The sequence below is a fragment of the Barbatula barbatula genome (genome assembly GCF_947034865.1).
Source record: "Barbatula barbatula genome assembly, chromosome: 6".
Lineage (NCBI taxonomy): Eukaryota > Metazoa > Chordata > Actinopteri > Cypriniformes > Nemacheilidae > Barbatula > Barbatula barbatula.
In genome coordinates, this window is record NC_136765.1 from 17,751,866 (window position 1) to 17,773,204 (window position 21,339).

Sequence of the window (21,339 nt, forward strand, 5' to 3'; positions counted from 1 at the left end):
ATCAGGTCAAAAATAGTGTTGCCTTGGGCTTGTTATCGTACATCGGGCCTTGTAAACACTTTTATTTTTCTTCTAGCACAATAAGAACTTGCTGAGCTTTCAGAGGTGGCTACTGAAGATTAGTCTTCCAAGTGTTGCCATGGTGACAAAAACAAGATAACACGCACAGAGCAGTTGATTATCATGTGTCATCACCTGACCCAGGACTAGCTCAGGCATTCATAGAACCTTCAAGAAACAATGACCTTGTAAACATATGTAAAACAGCTAATGCGGTCTACTGTTTAATTGTCACCATACTGGTTTGGTTTGTTGATTAGAATATCAGGTTTTGCTTGAAGGTAAACACATCTAGTATTAAACCATTATTTGGTAGAAAAAAGTTAAGAGTAAATTTAGAGAAAATTTAACAATCACAAGACAAATATTTTCTTTCATTTTAATGTGACTTTGTTCAAAGCCAGAATTTACGGCAGGGTTCAACAATTTCAAACACAACTTAGGTTACAAAAAATAAAAAGCGAAAAATAAAGGATGAAAACAGACGCTTGTGATTTGTTCTCATGTGCACAGTGGAACTTTAGAGCACTGGCACAATGCTCAGATAAAAAGAGAGCAACCTGCTGGATCAGCTCTTATAGCTCACTGGGTGTTTTGGTTTATAGATGCACAAGAGGACAAACACAATGGGGTCTGCTGTCCATGCAAACAGAAGTCTCATAAAAAATCTTGCTGAAGTTAAGAGAGAATCCATAGGCTAACTTGTACATTATTAACTCAAAACTGCCAATGAGCATTCCTTGTGTTTCATCACAGCAGTAAAAACAACAGAGGAATTATGAGGGGGTTAGGGACTAAAAAAGTTAGTTTCTGGATAAACAGTTGTTGACAGTATTCAAGGGTGGAGAAGGGGACAAACCTGCCCAATCATTTCTAAATCGTAAAACTCCCCACAATAACGTGCCAAAAAGAATAAATTCATCAAAACAAATTCTAGGGTGAATTATAACAATTTGTACATTCTAAAGCTGAACCAACATCAAACACTTAAAATGCAAAGTGGAGGAGAAAGAAAGGTGAGGTGGCGCCAATCATCACTGAGAAGACGGAGACATCTGGGCCTTCCTCATGGACCGAAGAGCTTTTTCCCGAAGGTGCTTCTCCAGATCATCCAAACGGTCTTCTACTTCGCTTTCTGATTCCTTCAAGAAAGGTAGCATTAATTACGTCTGACTCATTACAAGAGAGAAAAAAAGACAAATATAAGGGCAAAACAGCTTTTGTACTTGTTCAGACAGAAAGTTTAAAGTGTAACTTCACCTTTTTCTGGTCTGAATCAGGTTCCACCTCCTGTACGCGTCCTACTGTGGACACTTCACTTTTCTCTTCTCCGCTCTTCTCTTTCTTCTGTTTCTTGTGCTTCTTGTGTTTTTTTTCTTTTTTGTGTTTCTTCTCTTTCTTCTTTTTCTTCTTCTTGCCAGCCTCTACATCTGAGCTCTGCAGAAATAAATAAATGTTTTTACTTCTCTCTGCACTAATGACAGAACCATTTAATCTCCAGATTTACAGCCATTTTTACCAAACAGATGCAAAGGCTCGACAAAAACTGAAAAACTAAATCTGAAGTTTTATGCACGCAAGCAGTGAGGTCCATGCTTACCTTGTTAGGTGATGGGCTTGGGGAGCCACTGCTGTTCTTCTTTGCAGGTGGAGGTGGGGAGCGACTAGCAGAGCGACAGGGAGAAACTGAAGCAGGTCTCTTGTGTGCTACCGCTGGAGAAGCAGATGGTGAACGAGAAACCTGCCTCCTTACTAGCTGGGGACTCTGAGAATCTCTGCAAAAGGATAGAAACGGTAAAGATTACAACAGGTATGGGGGGAAAAAATCCACAATCTCTGCAGGGTCATAGAAAACTACTTCAGTGTCTAGCCTTAAAATTGTTGCATTCAACAAGTTATTCAGTGAGCATACCGCTGGGGTTTGCGTGGTTCTGGTGTGCGGGAAACTCTTCGAATGGGTCTAGTGCTATGAGACGGGGATGTCTGACGTCTTAGTCTCTGGGGGGAGGAACCAGAAGGAGCATATCGAGCCTGAGGACTGGAAGACATTCGAGGAGCATTGGCAGAGGGAGAGGAACGGGTGTCCCTGCCCCGTTGGGGTGCAGAGGTATTTGGAGAACCTCTACGATGGCGGGGTGGTGGTGAAGCAGAAGAGGGCGGAGTGCGCCTCTTTCCTGGGCTACTGCCACGACTCTGTTTGGGGGAACGAGAGGAGCGACGTTTGGCTACAGGTGAGGGAGACCCTCTACGCTTGCCCACAGGTGAGGGGGATGGTCTGCGCTTTGACAGCGGTGAAGGGGATGCTCTGCGCTTGGATAACGGCGATGGGGATGCTCTGCGCTTGGACAACGGCGATGGGGATGCTCTGCGATTAGCTAAGGGTGAGGGAGATCCTCTGCGCTTGGCTAAGGGCGAGGGGGACACTCTGCGCTTAGAAACTGGTGAGGGGGACCCTCTGCGTTTGGGCATGGGAGAAATTCTGCGCTTGGACACAGGTGAAGGGGACCCTCTGCGCTTTGATAAAGGAGAGAGAGATCCTCTGCGCTTGGACACAGGAGAGAGAGATCCTCTGAGTTTGGACACAGGAGAAGGAGATCCTCTGCGTTTGGACACAGGAGAAGGAGATCCTCTGCGTTTGGCAGGGGGAGACCCAGATGAGCGTCTCTTTTGAGCTGGAATAGGGGAGGGGCTATAACGACGCTGTATAGGAGGGGAGTAGCGCCTGGGAGGTGGGGATGGTGATCTGAGACAAAAGAACATGAGATCATCAGTAAAAACATCTTTACAACCCAAACCTACCAGAAACATCATGATCCGTGCAAAAACTTTTTTACCTGCGCCTTGGAGGAGAGGGTGACCTACGTCGACGAGCAGGAGATGGAGAGCGATGTCTGCGGCCAGCAGGGGATGGAGAGCGCCTCTTTCTGATAAGACCATAAGGATGAGTTTTAACTTAAATGTACCCCAGAGACAATGGAGTCACTCTGGCATGAGTCATAGACAATCTTTGTCTGATACCAAACAGCATCTCATTTGTTCGGTTGCAAATGGAAACATCGTTTTAGTATTACCTTGGGGATGCACCTCTGTGACGTCTCCGTGGTGATGCAGGTGAATGGCTCCGTCGCCTCCTGATTTCACCATTTCTAGCAGCTGCACCTCTGTTCTGCCGCCTCGGGCCTTCATCTTCAGAGGACGAGGATGACCCCGTGTCTATTAGCAACATTAAACAACCAACATAGTAAACATTTCCAAACCAAACTACAACTGTACATTATCCATCGGCCTGACCATTAGGTAAAGCACACATGCATGAGAGGAGAAGAGAAAAGGGGGTGAAGGCAAACAGGTGTTATGGAATAAAAAACTGTGACAACCTGAAGAGGACTGCTGATTCTGTCTGCGATACTGACGTCGCTGCTGGACAGAATCTGCCGTAGACCCTTTGCCCAATTTCTCCTCCTCTGAAATGCAAAGCAGTGGAGGGTCCTTACGTGCCCCAGAAACAGCCACAAGCCCACAAACAGAACCACAATGTGGAAAAACAGCGAGGCACATGCACCCATGATATCACAAACCTTTAGTGATGTGTATATATCAGCAGAATATTTAAGTCCATTCCACTGCTAAATGTGGGGACAGCCAAATTACATGACAGCAGTGACACCTTTGAAAATCTTGAAAGTGTGATGTGAATTTAATCACACTTGACAAGTACTTGTCTATTGCTTCATTGAAAGTTGTATGACATAAGGGTGCACTGTGTTCTATAAAACTGTGCTGTCAATCCATCACTTTTATTTAGGCCACCCATATCAGCAGGTAAATACTTGTTTTTAGAGGTAAAAAATGAGACAAAAACTAATATTGAGTGTTTGGATAGATGGAAAATAAGACCAGTAAAAATGACACACACTTATTAATGACACAGATTACTGTAAAGCTGAAAGACCATAAAGTCTCACCAGACTCTGATGCATCTGATCTTCTGGGTTTTGGAGAAAGAGAACGAGAGTTGTTCCTTCCACCAGTCCTGTTTTTTGCAGCTAAAATACAAAAAGCTTTTCAGTCAGAATCATTTCACTTCTTTAAATGTAGCATGCAACATAGCAAATTTTGATTTAAGATCTGCCCAAAACAAAGAAGATATTTAAATCAACAAATAGGAAAACTACATCTACACTGATGAGTCAAGGTAAAATTGGATTGTTATTAGTGGGCGACCGATATACCAACATTAGTCATTTTTTATATATATCGGCATTGGCCGATATGCGTGTTTAGTAGCGCCGATTTAAAGTCAGGCATGTGCGTGGGCATCTGTAGTCGAAAACTATCAGCAGCTTGCTTACATATTAGCCCCAATATTATAAGTTCTAGTTAGAAATGTTGTACATCCACTTATTATTATTGTGAAATTTTAGCATGCAAATAAAGGCGAAAAATTAAAAATATCGGCCCTAAAAATCAGCAGCACATATCAGCCATCGGCAGACCCTGACCTTTAAATATCTGCATCGCTTCTAGAAAAACCCATATCTGTCGATCTCTAATTGTTACCCGAGGGGCTGGTGTCTGGTCCTGAGGGACTCCGGCCTCTTCTTCTCAGGGGACTTGAGGGGTCAGAACGACGTGGAAGTTTTCTGGGTGGTGTAGCTGACCCACGTTTACCGGGTCTCTTATGGGGTGACCGAGAGGATGAGCTGGCTGAGGAGGATCGGGAACGAGAGCGCCTCCTAGTAGACAGATTTATTTGTGATAGGTTTTTATTAAATTTGTTGTTGGTGAGGGGGAAATATGTTTATATTTTTGTCTCTCCAGTGCAAAAACACTCACCTGCGGACAGGTGAGCGGCTGCGCCTATGTCTGGAGGGTGGGCGACGCCTAGGGGGGCTCCGGCGTCTTGGAGAGATTCGCCTCCTGGGACTCGATCTACGGCGAGGAGAGAATGACCTGGAACAGGGACAATCTTTAGTTAAGTAGAGAATTAACACAGGAAAAATAATCTGAGATCTTACAAGTGAATTTCCTAATCATGGTTTAGTCTCACACCTTATCCCTCCATGGAACACTCCAGTAATAGGGAGCAATGGAAACTCACCTGGACCGGGATCGTGGTCGTCTGCGAGAGCGAGGTGATCGGGAATGAGAGCGGTGACGCGGGCGATCTCTGCGTCCGTCCTTCTCTCTGTCTCTGGGTTTTGGCTTGTCTTCTGATTTGGACGTTTTGTCTGGGGACGACTCTTTCACAGCCTCAGACACAGAGTCTGGCTTCATCTCACTCACCATTTCACTTAAAAGACACAACTTGTCAGTCTAAAATAAATGTAATACACCATAGCCTTCCAACATAAAGTCAGATCTTGTAGTCCATTATAGCTTACATTAAAAAACTTTATTAGTTGCCATAATATAATCAAAGCACCTAAGTTAGATCCTGAGACCTACAAAGCTCAAGTCAAGTCAGCTTTATTTATATAGCGCTTTTTACATGTTCATTGTTAAAAAGCAGCTGTACAAGAAAACATTGACTATAAGCAAAACATATAAGGTTATGCGAGTCAAAACACAGGCCAAATATCAGACAGACTATAAATTCCTATATGCAGTGTTAATTAAATAAAACTAGGTCAGGGGAAGCTTGAAAGCCTAATAAAGAGAATACTGTGTTAGGTTACAATAGTTACCTGGTAGAGGACGCCTCCTGAATAAGTGGTTCTGGTTTAGAGCTCTCTGATTGGTCTGGCTCTTCTTTTAGTTCTTTTTGATTGGGTGGACTAGAAGGTGGTGAGGCAGGGGGGCTCGGTTTTCGACGAGGAGAACGAGAAGGACTGGTTTTACGGTCGCGTTTAACAGGAGAGCGTGATTTCCTCCTGGAGAAAGGCGAAATTGAATAAAATCAGTCAAGGGTAATTGAGCATCGCATAATCTATAATATAAATTTAATTATATATGTTTATCACTAACAAATACGTTAACCCATATTGAATCAAACCAATGGGTCAAGACCAACCTTTTAGGGCTCTTGGACTGAGCTCTTTCCTTGTTCTCCTTCTCTCTTTTCTCATCATCTATCTTTTTCAGAGAGGCTAGCTTCTCCTGCTCAATCTGCAACAGTGTGCAACGTTTCTCAGTAAAACATCAACTTGGTGCAAATCCATATTAAACTCAGAGCAAAACTCTAGTCACCTGTCTTTGTTTGATTTCCTCTTTCTTCTGCTCCAGGAATGCTGATGGAATGCCAGCGATGTTCTCCTGAGCACTCAGCAACAGAGGCCAGAGGTCCTTCATGAACTCCCGAGCGTTCTTCCCATTCAGGAACCCGGTCAAATTAATCTGCATCATCTTCCCATCTGGATTCTGCAACATAAACAGCAAAGAGGAAGAGAGAAGGAAAGAAACCAAACAGTTAATACAGCCACATAGTGAGCAGAACAAGACTGCTGAGCTCAGAGATATTTTCTACAACTTTTCTACCTGAACCTCAGTAAAGACCTGCTTTTTGAAAAACGAGAACCCAGTACCAGCAGACCTCACAAATAGTCCAAAACAAACAGCCACTGCTGAATGTTACTTTACTGGTAATCCATTGTGATAAAAATACGATGTAAGTAATTCTTTTTTTAATCAATCATCTCCCTCTGCATGCACTACATGTTATAATCTGAATTGAGATGTACCCTCCCAGTTCTCAAGGAGCAATAAACACCCTCCCCACTGCTAGGGCTGTCTGTTCAATATCAAACTTCTGAGAGAAACATTACAGTCCCCAAACAGAGTGTATCAAAACCCCACAAAGCAAGAACAGTCCGGTTGTCTTCAGTGTGAGTGGCGTGGGCTCTTTGGGCTGGGGGGGCGGAGAAAGGCGCTCCATTGGCTGGCCTCCGCCTCACTACTGCATCACACTCAATGACCTTGAGTTTAATGCTATATCATTTATCTAAATTGCAAGAGACGAACAAGCAATAATGAGTACACAAGGCATGGAAAAAGGCTTTATTTACAATAATGAAGAAAACAAACCATCCGTGTCCTATAGGAGGGCTGATCAGTTGTGCTCCTGGAGATCAACCGTAGAAAATCCCATACAAATTTAACTCTCCTGACTAAAAAACACCTTCTGATTCACTTGAAAATTAACTCGTCTACAAGGCAGCAGATGTCCAGGAGCAAGACTGAGAACCTTAAGTGTAGGGCTATGCCCTTACGAGTTTAAGCTCCACATATATAAAATAAGACAACACCAATTATGTAAATAATAAAAAACAAATAATATGATCAAATACCTCTCCAATCCCAGTCAAAGAATCCTGAAAATCAAACTTAAAGGACTAACGCGGTTAGCTAAACTAGCAAAGGCAAAAAATATCACTTGTCTCATACTTGTATGTGTGATTTGTTCTACATTGCGCAACAGATGAGCTTAACATTGTGGCAGAGCCTGTTTAGCCCACACTTGATATCCTGGATAAAAAACACCCATGATGCACCAACCTGATGCCATACATCTCCTCACATGCAATCTTTTTTTAATAGTGTAATGATTCTATGTCATCTCACTATATTCAGGCCTTTGTGTCGTATGGTTAAATTTTAGACTGAAACAAAAAAGAACAAACGAAAACGCTGAAATGACTCTACCATGGGCACAATGTCAAGCCCTGCTCATAACTCACCTCGAAAAATAAAGCTCATCATCAAGGGAGAGTTGGATTCAGAGAGACTTTGGACTCAGATGAGATCTAATTAGGAGTTGGTGCTATACTTCAGATGCAAGGAATAAGATCCATATTGGTTCAGGCCTTTTAAATCATAAATCACATCAACATTAGAACATTGCTGTTCAGAAGCAACGGTGTCATAAATCAAATCTTTAGAGAGAGAGAATATCATTTTATTACCCCGTCTGTCTTTTTTTTAACCAGACAGATGTTAGACGATTTCTGCCTGTTACATCTACGCAACTTTTCAAATATTTGTCAGAGGTTGTACATTTCTTCAAACCTTCCTCTCATTCTCCCACATCTAATGTATAAATCCAACAGAACTTTGAACAGACAACGGGAAGAGCAGAGCCGGCGAAGTTTACCTTTTCCTCCAGCTGGTTGAAGACAAATTCAATGACGACATCATCCTCAAAGCCAAGGATCTCAGTCACGCGCTGGGTGATCCAGGGTTTGATGACTTCCAGGTTGACCTTGGTCATATCCACCTAAGAGCAAATTGGAAACAATAATTAAGATACAGGACACTTCAAATACACCATGTAAATATAACACAAATATAAAAAACTCCAAAAGCGATGATCTTTTGCTGCCACACATTTCTTTATAAAATAAAGTGAACCTTTTCAGAACTACTAAACCAACTCATAATTTCATAGAAGAGGCAATGTGATTTAACTCTTCAGCTGTGATGTCGTATAGGGTCAAATTTATGTAATTCAATAATCAATCAAATATTACAAATTTACCAGTTTATTCATTTGAATATTTATAATGCCATGATGTTTCAAACTAAAAAGCTCAATTAGACTAAATCTGTGTTCAACTCTCGACAAGGTCAAAACAACCATCAACAGCATAGAAATAATTCTTGTCTTACAGGGATAGGGTGGAAGATATTTTGAAGAATGTTGGTAACTGAAAAACGGCGAGACCCATTGACTTTTATTACATAGACACAAAACCAATGCGAATGAATGTGTATCGAAGTTCAGTTACCAACATTCTTCAATATATTTTAATTTGTGTTCTGCAGTAGAAAGAAAGTCATACAGGTTTAAACTGACAAGAGGGTGAGAAAATGATGACAGAATTTTAATTTTTTAGTGAATTATACACTTTACACCTTAAAAAATGGGTCAAGAAAGAATTAGATTTTTCATTGTTACCTTCTTTTCCAGACATTCTGCAAACTTCAACTGCTTCAACAGCTTCTTGTGTTTGTTGCTGAAGCGGTTATCCTGCTCCGCACTGGTGCCCTGAAATTACACGAATTGAGAATTAAACCTGTGTTTGAAGCAATGACTGAAAATTCATATTTTATTTATCGGAGGTAAATACGTAATATGCAGAGAATATACATTTTCACATTTCAAAAAAAATTCCCAGAGGTTTAAATTGATATTGGCGTAATGAAATACATTTACACATCTTATTTTATTTAAAAACGAATTTCAGTTTATCTGTACGGCACAGATGCAATAATGCTAACTCGTGAACACCAATTAAGTTACACGAACAGAGCTTAAACAATATCACAATATTGAACTTTATTCGCACAAATGAGGATTATTCACTGAAATTAAACGATTAAAAGGGAGGTTTTATGAATTGAAATGGATGGTTGTTGCCTCTGGATTAATTTCAGTTTCTCTAACGCAGCCGCCATTACAGTCACACTCGGTTAAACACAAAAATACAGCCTTTGAAAAGCACAATTCATCAACGAACTGAGACCTAACACAACCAAAACAATTATTCAAACAATTATGCAATATTTGAAGAAGAAAATAACACTTACGCGGAAAAAGCCCGCGTCCATTTTAGTCGTGTGTCAATATGGCACGATGTCCCACAATCCACTATGGCGCGGCAGCTCTTGCCTCACTTCCGGAAGATAGGGGGTCATGTGATTAAGACATCCGCTTATGACCGTCGTCCGATTTGTAATTCAAGTGTGTATAATTAAAATTTATTGTAAAATACAGATATTATTTATCATCTCAAAAATACCATTCCTGTTGTAAAATAATACCGATCGATTTATAAATATAATGAGGCTTTGAACGAGGCTGAAGCGTATAATCTGAAACACTCGTTATGGGTTTATTGTTGGCCAAAACCAAGACACGCACCTATGTTAAAGAACATACACTGCAATTTCTCAAGTTTTAAATAATGACATAATTTATTATTTATGGTAGCAAATTAAGGCAATTTCTCAACCCAATATATATATTTGTCCAGAAATCACACCGTTAATTTGGAAATTACTTTATTGTCTTTATGCTCCATAGAGACGTCAGTCTTAGACTTTGACATAGACTGAAACAGTTATTTTGTCATATTATTGCAAGGCAGAGTTGGATGTTTAATCTAGCATTTTTTCCATAATGTTAATGAAAATGTAAAAAAAGTGTCATCTTTCATGAATCATGGGTCACAGTCTGAACGGCTCTTAGTTTATAAAAAGACACCAGCAATCCTAAGTGATTTAATAGGCTATTCAAACTGCCACCGTTTCCAATATGAATTGAGAGAACTGCGATCAATGCCTCTAAAAAAAATAAATAAGACTATACATAGCAAGTGGGTTTAACTAATCCTAAAATTTAGCCATGGAGATGCTTAACATCATCTTTTAGCCCAGCATCCTCATGAGGGAAAGTGACTGGTTTGTCAGTTATGGTGACCCCACACCCAAAATGTAATCTTTGCATATATCCCATCCAGAGAGTAATGAACACACGCACAGCAGCGCCCAGGGAGCAAGTAGTGTTAAGGTTCAAGGGCCTCACCTCAGTCACTACCTGCCGGCCCTGAGGATCAAACAAGCAACCTTCTGGTCACAAGTCTGACACTCTAACCTTTAGGCCACACAATTCAAGGAATTCTCTGGGGTTCAGATCAGAGCAAAATCCACCTCTGGTATAAGTTTTATATATAGCATCAGACTATTTGTCTAATTTAATGTAATGTGTTTCTACAATTTAATAAATCCTGGGCAGCTTGCACCTGTTATGTATTAAATTAAAGTGTTGTTTTATTGCTTGTTGGGCTGTTCAGTTGTGTGTGTAAAGAAAGTGTATAGAAATACATGAGAAAGAAAGACCCCTGAGGGAATTATTTTGAGAGTTTTCACTGTAGGTTTACATGTTTTTCAAGCATGTTTATGGAGGACTGACAGTGTTGGTAGATCTTTAACTGATATAGGGGTTGCCAAGGCTTTATTCCTCGAGACGACCTGCTAGCTGATGGTTAGTCCTGCATTCTCTTTCTTTTCTCGGATGGCAGCCAGCATGTCTGTGACCATCTCTGACAGTCCATATGCAGGCTTCCAGCACCAATCCTGCCGTGCATTGGAGTCATCAAATCGCACTGGCCAGCTGTCTGCTATAAATGGAACATAACACTTGAACTTTCAGAAATGGTTTGAAAATACTTCTTTAGTTAATTAAGAATCTCTAATTTGATTTCAAAAATGCAAATACATGTCATACATTTATTTATCTATCCCATAAAACAGACAATGTAAATGTCTCCCATTCTCACATGCTGCTCTTACCAATAGACTGTCGGATGATATCAGGGTTGTATGTGACCCTTAGGTTGGGCAGGTGCTTGCGGATCTCTCCTGCAACTTCCTCAGGTGTGAAGCTCATGGCTGCAATGTTGTAAGTACGTAAAGACAATCGGCTTTCAGGAGCCTGCATGAACTCGACAGTAGCCCTGTGGCAATCTGAGATGTGCATCATGGGAAGCCGAGTGTTGGCGCGTAAATAACATTCATGCTGGCCTGTGCTGAGGGCATCATGAAAGATCTGGACAGCGTAGTCTGAGGAGAAAGAGGGGTGTAAGAGAATCGACTAAAATATTTTTTTTAATCTAGATATGTGCATCTGTTTAGTTGGGGAAACAAATAGTAGGTCATGGTTACCAGTAGTGCCGCCCCCTGGGTTGGTGTTGGCAGAAACAACTCCAGGGTATCGCAAGCATCGGAAATCCAGACCATATTTATGGTGGAGATACTGATCCAATCAAAACACAATTACAAAGATGAAATATGAGCATTACATTACACGCATTACAATTACCGTACAATTTTTAAAACAATTTAATTCAATTCATCCAATTTAGTGACTCTAGTAAGTAAAGATCCATCTTTCAAGTTAAAGACCTAACTGGCAAAATCTTTGTCTTTACAACTGTATTGCTGATAAATGCCAAAGATTTAAAGACTAACATTTTTAAAACAAGAGTAGCAAATAATATAAATCTTTACTTCCCCCATCAGCTCAGCATGGACTTTAGAAACTCCATAAATGGTACGTGGCCGCTGGATACAGAGATCAGGGGCTGGATCACGGGGAGACGAAGGCCCAAATGCTCCAATGGTACTTGGCACAAACAGTCGCAAGCAGTTCTCCAGGGCCAGATCTAACACGTTATGCAGACCTATAGGAGTCAGGGAGGGGGTAGTCAGAACAGGCAACAAGAGAAGGAGAGAATGTGGGAAGTCAGGGATAATGTAACCCTTAAGGTGTAAATTACGTTACTAAGTGGTCATATAGCATAAATGCATACAACATATGTGACATTTTTCCCACCTGTGATATTAATGGTGCGAGCGAGTGCTACATTTGCTTCCCCAACAGCACTAAGTAAAGCACTATAATGGACCAGCCATGTGATTCTGTTATTTACAACTAGCTCCCTCAGGTTTTTATAATCCAGAACGTCAGCATACACAAATGGACCTGTGAGGTGAATCAAGAGCTTAGTGATAGGAAACTTTGGCTGAAGATGTGTAATAATAGAGTTGTAATTGGAGAGTCACACAAGAAATAACAAAACAGTCAGATTTACAGGATCAGTCTCCATAGGATCATCCATATAGCTTTATATATAGCACATTACACAACCACCTTCCCCTATATAAGTCATATATCTGTATGAAAGTCAACATACCCATGTTGTAAACCTCATTAGGAGGCCTTCTAATGTCTGAAAGGATGACATTTTCCTTTCCATACTGCTGCCTGAAGTAAAAGATGTTAAACGTGAGTCAAGTGATTGCTAACAAAATGGGAATGTGTAATTGTATTAATTGTAAAAAACGTCACATTAATTAATTATAAACATACATTATTGTCAATGTATAGAACACCTGACCTTTAATTCAGTTCACAGAAAATAAGTCAAGTCAAGTCAGGTCAGCTTTATTTATATAGCGCTTTTTACAATTTTCATTGTTACAAAGCAGCTGTACAAGAAAAAATGACTAAGTAAAACATAAAAGGTTATGGAATTCAAAACACAGGTCAAATATCAGACACACAATAAATTCCTATATGCAGTGTTAATTAAATAAGACTACCAAATTCTAGCAGCCCCCCCGGCCAGGCAAAACAGTGCAAAACAGTATGCAAACGGTGGCGAGGAACCCAAAACTCCATTGGAGGAGAAAAAAAACCTCGGAGGGAAACCAGGCCTAACCAGGGGATTCCAGTTCCCCTCTGGCAAAAACTGCAGCCTCTGCACAAGCTCAACAGTGCTTGCACAACAAGGCGAAAATAAAAAAAAAAATTAGATTTAAAATTATCATTAATAATCTAATAGTGGCTGAAGTTTTGTAGGGACGTCACTTCCTTCGTCCAGCATTTGTCAGGTCTAGGAATGGATTGCGCCCTGCCCGCTCCGCTCTTGTAACCTTGGAACCATGAGACAAGACTGGCTGAGAGTAGAGTACTGTTCTGCACTCTTTGATGCAACAAATGCATCAGTTGTTATTGGAAGTGTCCCTGGTTCCGGTTGATCTAACTAGTGCAGCCTAGATCTTTGAAATACATATATTATGATAATCTAGTGTATGCAAGATTAAAAAGATGCGTCTTTAGTCTAGATTTAAACTGACAGAGTGTGTCCGCCTCCCGGACATTGCAGGGAAGACTGTTCCAAAGTTTAGGCGCTAGATAGGAAAAGGATCTGCCGCCTGCACTTGATTTTGAAATTCTAGGTATTACCAACTGACCTGACGCCTGAGAGCGTAGTGCACGTGATGGACTATAATACGTAAGAAGTTCTCTCAAGTAGTGAGGAGCTAAACCATGCAAGGCTTTATAGGTAATAAGCAAGATTTTAAAATTTATGCGATGCTTTATAGGTAACCAAAATAAAATGAAGAAATTTGGTAACAGTTAAACTGCAAATACGCAAAGCAAGCATGAACTCCATCTGTGTAAATTTTGACTAACCTCAGCATTTGAGCCAGTCCAACTCCAAGCTGTCCCAGACCACCTTTAAACAAAAGCAAAACACTTTCCACTGTAAAAGGAGCTACCAATGTTTGCATATATATATATATATTAAACTGTAACCAAACTCTTCAATGTATCAAGTACCACAGGTTTTTCCTTTTAAAATGACACATATATATATATATATATATATATATATATATATATATATATATATCCAAAATTATTAGCGATATCTATTCCTGTTGATGTCTAACAATAAAAAAGTAGGCTACTAAAACTATTGTAAATAATGAGCACACAAAAATCTTCACATGTGATGCACTTTAAATCAATGAACCGTGGCGGCTCATTTACTTCGAAAAGATTACGTGATTGTTATTTTCCAGCTTCACTTCCAATGAAAATCCATTTACGCCCTTTTTACACGTTGTTAAACAAACACAAAACCGCCGTGCGCTCCATTGTGCACACGCGGAGCACTTTTAACACTGTTCATTCCCAACCTATTGTCACGAAGATTATGAAGCAGCGGCACTGAAAACATATGAAGACGTTATGCAACTGGTTGATATTTCCACTAAAAATACTAGGCAAGCAACACGATATTTGCAGTTACAGATGGCACCTGTAATGAGGACGCGAGGACTGTCCGTTGGAGACTCGGATAACTGATCGCTCGGCCACCGGTTGATCTGTCGCGGCGACCAACTCATTCCCCGGACCGACCAAGCTTTCCACGGCGATCGGACACACACCCGCACACCTGACAGCATGTCGTCTCTCTGTTGGTTTAGAAACATGTAGAACATTTGTTTTGACTAGCCTAACTATAACGACAAAGTACTCACATCACGAAGATGGAGTTGATAAATACACAAAAAGTACACCACCTCACCTTCACTATAGCCTAACACAACTTGAAGTCCGCGACGTATCTTGCACCACAATCACAACATTGTCGTGGTGTTTCCGGAGGTGGAAAATAAAATAAGTAAACGTTGCCGCTAAAACAAGAGGGATTTTCGTTGTATTTCACCGTTAGAATTAAGAGATTACTGTGCGATTGGTCGTCAGAGGAGCGCATCGAACGACCATTGGTTAAAAAGTGGTCGGAAACGAGAATGCTGGGAAATGCAGTTTTACACTTCTAGTCCTACGATGTGCTGAACGCGCGGCCGCGTGATCCTGACTACGGTGTCCATTAGCGCTACAGGAGGGCAAACTTGCTGACGGGCTGCCCTCTCTGGATTTATATTGTTTGGGGTGAGTATAGCTGAGCTGGGGCTTTATTCTGAGCACTCCATAGGCTAATTGTTTGTTTGTGTGGGTAGCTTCCCTTGTTATATTGCTCAGTATTCATATTTAACGATAAATCACGATACAAATAAGCGAAGGGTTTGGTTACAAAATGAGATAACTCATGCTTTTTTATTGGGCAGTCCAATTAACATCAATCAAACTGCTGTTGGTTTATGTTGATGTGAGCCATAATAGTTAATAAAAAACACAATAAAAACATGTTAACATAATAAAAACTGCATTTTTAATTTAAACAAAACAGAGGTTATCTCATTTTGTAACCAAACTGTTCAATTGATCAAGTACCACAGTTTTTTCCTTTTAAAATGACAGGCCTCATAAAATGCATCCCAAATACTGTTCATCCTTCTGTTTACATTGAATGCGAGTTGTACTATTACCAGACCTTAGTATTTAGGAATAAAACATATAATAAAACTACATTTAAATTTTTTAGATGTACAATACTGTTACAGTAGCACCCAATACATAAGCTATGTGTGTGTTGTCCTATATTTATCTTTCGATTAAACACGTTTTATGTTGTACTTCCTTTGTAGAGCTTGGCTCACTTACAGTGTCTTTAGGTCAGACAGAAGGTAGTCAATATGTCTGATCTTTAAATGGCACTGTATTTGATAACTCTTTAATGATAGTATGTTCGATTGCGTTAATGACATTACGTCTGATTTAAAATGGCAGTCTTTAATAAAAAAATTCAGTTGTCCGATATTGGTCAGATTTTGAGCTGTGACTAATAAACTTTAAAATGTCCTTTGCACTATGAGGTCACAAGATAGTCAGCTCATCCATTAGGTTCTCAAAAGGGGTGAAGGTTTCACAATGTATACTGGATGTGTGATTGTTCTTGTCTTGTCCAATTCTCTCCCGGTGCTCTTTCATAATGTTCCAAATCTCATCTCGAGCTTCCTCCATGTTCTGTGTGTGATCAGTCCATCTGAGGAACAATCCTACCCACAAACACACAGAGAGATAATAAAGGCTCTGTCACATGAAGGGTCAAGGTTTTCTAATCAAAATATCGTCTTAGAAAATAGATCCTAACCCTTTTTAAAATCTTTTTTTGAACGATACCTTCTCAAAATGTAATTTGAAAGTGAAGTGTAACATTACTATAGATCAAATCAACTTAAAATGTTTTTACAAGTTGTTTATTCTTCTGTATATTTGTATATATAGACCTAATCGTATTGGTCCCCGAACTCTTTGTAAGTCACTTTGGATAAAAGCGTCTGCTAAATGACTAAATGTAAATGTAATCTCACCTGTCCATAGCTGTAAAGACTGAGGATGGACTGAGGGCCAAATGGCCAGATCTGTGCATTCGTAAAGTGGGTTAAGATACTGCTCTTCTATTTCAGGCTTTAACAGAGACTGAAACAAACAGTGTGTGTTCTCCTTCACTCCTAAGGCACATCTTGGTTCATTAAGCACAGCCAGCGGTATAGAAAAATAGATTTTAATTAACACAGAGTAACAAATGAACAAAACTAACAAATGCAACTTCATGTTTCACACATATATCGTATGCCATCAAACAGTGCTCACCTCTCCTGCTCGCTGTTAGACAAAAAAGTTCCATAGTCAGACGCATAAACCTCTCGTGTCAGTCGGAGCAGCAAGGCCTCGCTAAACTCTAGCGCCAGCGGAAACTGTCTCCAGATCTGCCACACACAGTCAAGTAGCAGCAAAAAGGATGGGCACTCGTGCTTCAGACGGGCGTGAGAGTGGGCCGAATGAGCGCAGCGCTGCTGGAAGGGGTGTCCAGCCTGACAGAAAACATACAGCATACCACTGCATAACTTAATGACACACAAATCTGAGACAGATCCAGCTGTGTTGTCATACTGCATCTAAAAGCTTATATACTGTACATACCTAAGATTTTGTAAGTACACTCAAGTATACATTAACACACATTCACCTGTATCCACTCTCTCTCCAGCAGGCATAGGAAGCCATAGACAGTTCTAGAGGTGGGATCTAAGATAAGCTGAGCCAATGAGGTCACCAGCAGTGTGCTGTCTGTCCCCTCAGAACCATGCACAAGCACAGAGTGACCATCCCTACAAAACGACCAGCGCATTACTTTTCAAAGCAATGCATAGTCACAGAGTAAAAAGTTATCAATTTGGACATGTCACGGCAAACACATGCTCGGAGGTTACACATAAATGCTCACCTCTCTACACACTCTGCAATGAGACCAGCAGTTGACAGAGCACTGTGAACGTGAGAAAGCCATTTGGAGTTCTCCAGTTTGCTAAGCCAGCGGTCCACACTGTGCAATGAGTCGCCACACGCTTCCACCAACCTAATGAGACTCTCTTGCAGAACCTTACCCCTGTAAATACACATCACGTATGTTTTCAAAGAATGAAATGTTTTAAGATCAGTTGTGTCATACTTCAAACAAAATCTGCAAATCTGATTTTGGAGAGGACAAACTGTACGACTCCCGCTCACCTTTCGTGGTGTCTGTGCAGTCTTTTCCAGTGGTTATAGCAAGATTTCGACTCAAAACCCCCTCCCGTCATCCTAGCCTGCTGAGCTTGCTGGGCAGAGCGCAAATCGATGATGTAACCCAATTCTGACCCGTCAATCACAGCCTGGAGAAGAAGCTCATCTTCCTTACATCGCTTCCTATTGGCTCCTGTTAAAGGCTGACTGCTTCGCATTATCACCTAGGTAGGTACAGATAACTTAAATATTTACAGAACATGAATAAACACTGTTATTCATGAAACGGAATCATATCTTGTCTATTTGATATTTAATGTCTATTTTGCTTTGTAGCAGCGTCACTTGAAACAGGCTACTGGGAAACACCTCACCATTTGGTTTCTATGGTGACAGTAGGAGAGAACAGGAAACCTGCCGCCGTGCCTGAACCGTGCCGAGCGGAACAGCATTTCGTCATCCACCTCTCGAGGAACAATGACCGCACGTGGATATGATGGACATTCAGAGTAATCTGAATTTACGTTACTGATCCTCCACCTGTCCCACTGCTCACACACACATGCACATAGTATGAACACACATGAACATGGTTACATGTATTTATAAAGCAACAGTAAAGAATATAAAAGGAAGCATATGACCAGATACATCATATACTTTATCTGCAGCTACGGAAAGAAAGGAATGGCATTACTGAGAGGTAACGAACTGCTGTAAAATGAGAATATGAAAATATAAAAAACGCCAGAGATAAAACATAAGAAACATGTGTAGGGGAAAAGTAGGAACGAACAACAAAGCAAGAGATGCAAGAGTGCGAGATTACGTGGTCAGTACACACTGGTTGATTTCCTGTCACTGTTTAGTGTCACTCATGTCTTCCTGTGGCAAAAACGTGCTTCCTGTTTGTCTTTGAGGAAATGATACAATAGCTTATTTAAGTAACATATGACTTAAGAATCATGCATTAAATGTGTGCTTTAGAGTGTGAGAATAACAGAAAAAAGATATTGAACTGAAATATAGGAATATGCAAGTGAAAGAAGGAAAAGGCCAGTTAAGAGAGGAAGAGAAAGTGCGTTGTTACCCCAACTAGCTTACCAGTCTTTCTCTTTGTTTGTAATATTGCTCTGCTGAAGACAGGCCCCATGGACCCTGCAGAGAGCGGTGTGAAGGTCTGTAGAAGAAGGGATACATCTCTGTTACACTTTCCAGAGATGAGAGAGTCTACAGAGACATAAAACAACATCAAGGTTAACTCCACTACTGTGGAAAGTTAACAGGATCATCTCCAACAGAAAACAATTTTTTTAGTTGTCCATCACAGCAAAATGCTCTCTTAACAAATAATATTACACTTCACTTGGAATGTAAGATGAATGTTTAAAAAAACGTATATGTGTGGGTTAAGTTGGAATGTTTTGTTCAAAGGCAAAGTATGAGCAAGAGCAACTCCGATGGTCACCTAGGCAAGCACTAAATTTAAAATTAGTACCTCTATTGAACCGGCAATGTTCAGACACTCCTCCATTCCAGGAATTTCCAATTGAAGAACAAGCAGGTCTTTACATTTAATAGTAACAGTGCCAGAGGATCCCAGAGCCCTGTGTTAAACACATACATGTTTATCAAAGTCTCAAAACTTGTTCTCACAGGGGCCTCAAAGGAGATGGAAGAAAAAAACAAGCCAGTTAAGTCAGGCTAGCTGTGTCTTGTCACCTGCTTCTGTTCTCTCATATGCAAACCATTTAAGAGTGTTATCACAAACGCTCTCATCTGAAGTATCACAAACACTCTTATCTGAGGTACGCGCCCAGAGTGGTGGATCCGTGCAGAGGCAGCAAAGTTATAGAGAGTATGTCCCGAACACATGTTTGTAAACTAATGTCTACATAAGAATATAAAGGCAAAAAAGCATGTCAAAGCCAAATGATGTTATACCTAAATGCTCACTGACAAGCACAAACTTTGCAAAACAAGCTTTTTTTGTTCTCCTTTAGTATAAACTTATGGACAGCGCATTTTTTAAGTTGCCTTTTTATGCTGATATGAAATGCTAACCATTGCCGTCTTGATTCGCATGATTACCGCAAGAATACGTTATATTATATTAATTATAATATCAGAATATAAAGGCAAAGTAAAGTCTTTTGCATAAGAGCTTGCACACAAACACAGGCATGCTGATCAAACCTTGGGCCTGCTTTAGAGGTGTAGCTGGGGTATCCAAAAAGATTCTCGACACTGACACACAGGTGGAAGGAATAGTGGATGAACAGAATTAGAAGAAATCGAATACACAGGTCTGATCTCATCTAATGTAGGTATTTCCCCTATTCAAATGACATCCAAAGAATGAACATAATGATCGATCAATGACAGTTAGAAAAGCTGAGGTGATGTAAAAGTTACATGTAGCACTGATGAACAAAATAGTTCGATTTTAAGGGGCAGGTTGAACATCCAGATGATGTGAACAGCTGTCTCTCTACCTTTTCTCGATGGCATCGATGTTCCTGAGGAGAACCAGAAGTTGCCTAGAACCATCTTCCTTTCTATCCGAAAACAAAAGGTGGTGGCTGGTAACGCACAGGGTTCCTTTAAGCGGTGGATGGAAAGGTCGCATGAGAGTAACGTTTTCAACATTGGCGGTCTTAATATGCTCCGATAACTCCATCTGGTACTTTTATGCGCTGTGTTTTTTAAAATAAATCTGCTACATGCGCTTCAACCCGCCTTCCGCAAACGCAAAAAGCCTTCACAAAACAACGTCCCACACCTTGCACTTAATGTTTGTTGTCATAAATACACCGGCATCTGGTAAATACAAAAAGTCTCGAAGCGGGAGTGCGCGAGTGGCACGTGGGCGTGTCTGTTTGCTCGATCGACAATAACGTTTGTTTCTCTACTTTCGCTTCCGTTCACTCTCTTTAGGAACCATAACCCAATCCTTCATCTAGACCTATCACATTTTAAAACACTTTATAAAAAGAAGAAACGTCGACACAGTAGCAAGTGACAAAAGAACTTGTGAAGAAACATTTCTGACTTCTGCACATTGCAAAACACCAAGATTGAAAATTGACACAAAAATTTAGACCAAGCGCATAGATCATTACTTTTTTATTTGGATTGCCCACAATATAACTTTCCTGACTGTTTTCTTTATAATGAATAATGTTTTTAAAATTACAAATCGTTACACGTTCTTTTCTCTAGACTTTTACGTGCATAGGTCCGGGTCTGTTTTTTTAGTAACACTTTACATTAAGGTTCCCTTGATTTATAAATGTGTTCATTAATGATTAATAAGTCATTTACAAATGCATAATAAAGCCGTCATAACTGCATAAATAAGAAGGGGGATTCTAACGAAATAGCCCAAATAGTGAGCCATTTTTAACTCACATGTTATAACTGCTTAATAAATGTATTTATGCATTAATTATTTGCAGAGTAGGCTGTCAGACTGGAGACTGTGGGTGTTATTTTGGTTATACAATTAAAATAAT

General features: G+C 40.3%; 3 protein-coding genes across 10 annotated transcripts; all 3 read right to left on the reverse strand.

The window, feature by feature from the left end:
* Positions 1-260: 260 nt before the first annotated feature.
* srrm1 (serine/arginine repetitive matrix 1) lies at positions 261-9,730 on the reverse strand. Of its 6 annotated transcripts, none has more exons than XM_079458288.1 (18): positions 9,586-9,676; positions 8,954-9,043; positions 8,150-8,272; positions 7,737-7,862; positions 6,250-6,420; positions 6,074-6,168; positions 5,748-5,933; positions 5,162-5,353; positions 4,897-5,013; positions 4,621-4,796; positions 4,026-4,106; positions 3,438-3,524; positions 3,132-3,273; positions 2,895-2,984; positions 1,973-2,803; positions 1,661-1,835; positions 1,321-1,497; positions 261-1,195 (listed from the first exon to the last, which is right to left on the reverse strand). In XM_079458288.1, the coding sequence occupies exons 5-18, from the start codon at positions 6,403-6,405 to the stop codon at positions 1,184-1,186; spliced, it is 2,517 nt and encodes an 838-aa protein (XP_079314414.1). In that variant the 5' UTR covers positions 6,406-6,420; positions 7,737-7,862; positions 8,150-8,272; positions 8,954-9,043; positions 9,586-9,676; the 3' UTR covers positions 261-1,183. The 6 variants fall into 6 exon arrangements, with proteins under 6 accessions (XP_079314414.1, XP_079314412.1, XP_079314410.1 ...); XM_079458286.1 differs by having other exon boundaries at positions 261-1,202; XM_079458284.1 differs by lacking the exon at positions 7,737-7,862 and having other exon boundaries at positions 9,586-9,730.
* Positions 9,731-9,950: 220 nt separating this feature from the next.
* tdh2 (L-threonine dehydrogenase 2) lies at positions 9,951-15,289 on the reverse strand. 2 transcript variants are annotated; one of them, XM_079459467.1, is made up of 9 exons: positions 14,940-15,289; positions 14,670-14,826; positions 14,039-14,081; positions 12,753-12,823; positions 12,392-12,541; positions 12,067-12,239; positions 11,722-11,812; positions 11,350-11,619; positions 9,951-11,177 (listed from the first exon to the last, which is right to left on the reverse strand). In XM_079459467.1, the coding sequence occupies exons 2-9, from the start codon at positions 14,815-14,817 to the stop codon at positions 11,032-11,034; spliced, it is 1,092 nt and encodes a 363-aa protein (XP_079315593.1). In that variant the 5' UTR covers positions 14,818-14,826; positions 14,940-15,289; the 3' UTR covers positions 9,951-11,031. The 2 variants fall into 2 exon arrangements, with proteins under 2 accessions (XP_079315593.1, XP_079315592.1); XM_079459466.1 differs by having other exon boundaries at positions 14,670-14,982.
* Positions 15,290-15,443: 154 nt separating this feature from the next.
* LOC306895891 (myotubularin-related protein 9) lies at positions 15,444-20,719 on the reverse strand. Of its 2 annotated transcripts, XM_079459464.1 has the most exons (11): positions 20,320-20,719; positions 20,021-20,071; positions 19,323-19,431; positions 18,929-19,054; positions 18,199-18,372; positions 17,831-18,048; positions 17,547-17,708; positions 17,289-17,430; positions 16,913-17,133; positions 16,630-16,781; positions 15,444-16,314 (listed from the first exon to the last, which is right to left on the reverse strand). In XM_079459464.1, the coding sequence occupies exons 1-11, from the start codon at positions 20,502-20,504 to the stop codon at positions 16,133-16,135; spliced, it is 1,722 nt and encodes a 573-aa protein (XP_079315590.1). In that variant the 5' UTR covers positions 20,505-20,719; the 3' UTR covers positions 15,444-16,132. The 2 variants fall into 2 exon arrangements, with proteins under 2 accessions (XP_079315590.1, XP_079315591.1); XM_079459465.1 differs by lacking the exon at positions 20,021-20,071 and having other exon boundaries at positions 20,320-20,655.
* Positions 20,720-21,339: the final 620 nt, after the last annotated feature.

Bases quoted from the DNA above. Each gene is read 5' to 3' on its own strand.
- tdh2 (XM_079459466.1), bottom strand. From the start codon at position 14,853: ATGTTCTACATGTTTCTAAACCAACAGAGAGACGACATGCTGTCAGGT. The intron at 14,082-14,669 runs GTGCCATCTGTA...TTTTGTTTAAAG, and splicing joins TCCTCGCGTCCTCATTACAG to GTGGTCTGGGACAGCTTGGA. The intron at 12,542-12,752 runs GTATGTTGACTT...TTCACCTCACAG, and splicing joins TAATGAGGTTTACAACATGG to GTCCATTTGTGTATGCTGAC.
- LOC306895891 (XM_079459464.1), bottom strand. From the start codon at position 20,504: ATGGAGTTATCGGAGCATATTAAGACCGCCAATGTTGAAAACGTTACT. The intron at 18,049-18,198 runs GTGAGGTGTTTC...GTACCTACCTAG, and splicing joins GTCACCATAGAAACCAAATG to GTGATAATGCGAAGCAGTCA. The intron at 17,709-17,830 runs GTGAGCGGGAGT...GTGTATTTACAG, and splicing joins CTGCACAGACACCACGAAAG to GGGTAAGGTTCTGCAAGAGA.
- srrm1 (XM_079458283.1), bottom strand. From the start codon at position 9,606: ATGGACGCGGGCTTTTTCCGC. The intron at 8,273-8,953 runs GTAACAATGAAA...ATTTGCTCTTAG, and splicing joins CAGAATGTCTGGAAAAGAAG to GTGGATATGACCAAGGTCAA. The intron at 2,985-3,131 runs GTAATACTAAAA...TGGTCTTATCAG, and splicing joins CACAGAGGTGCATCCCCAAG to AAAGAGGCGCTCTCCATCCC.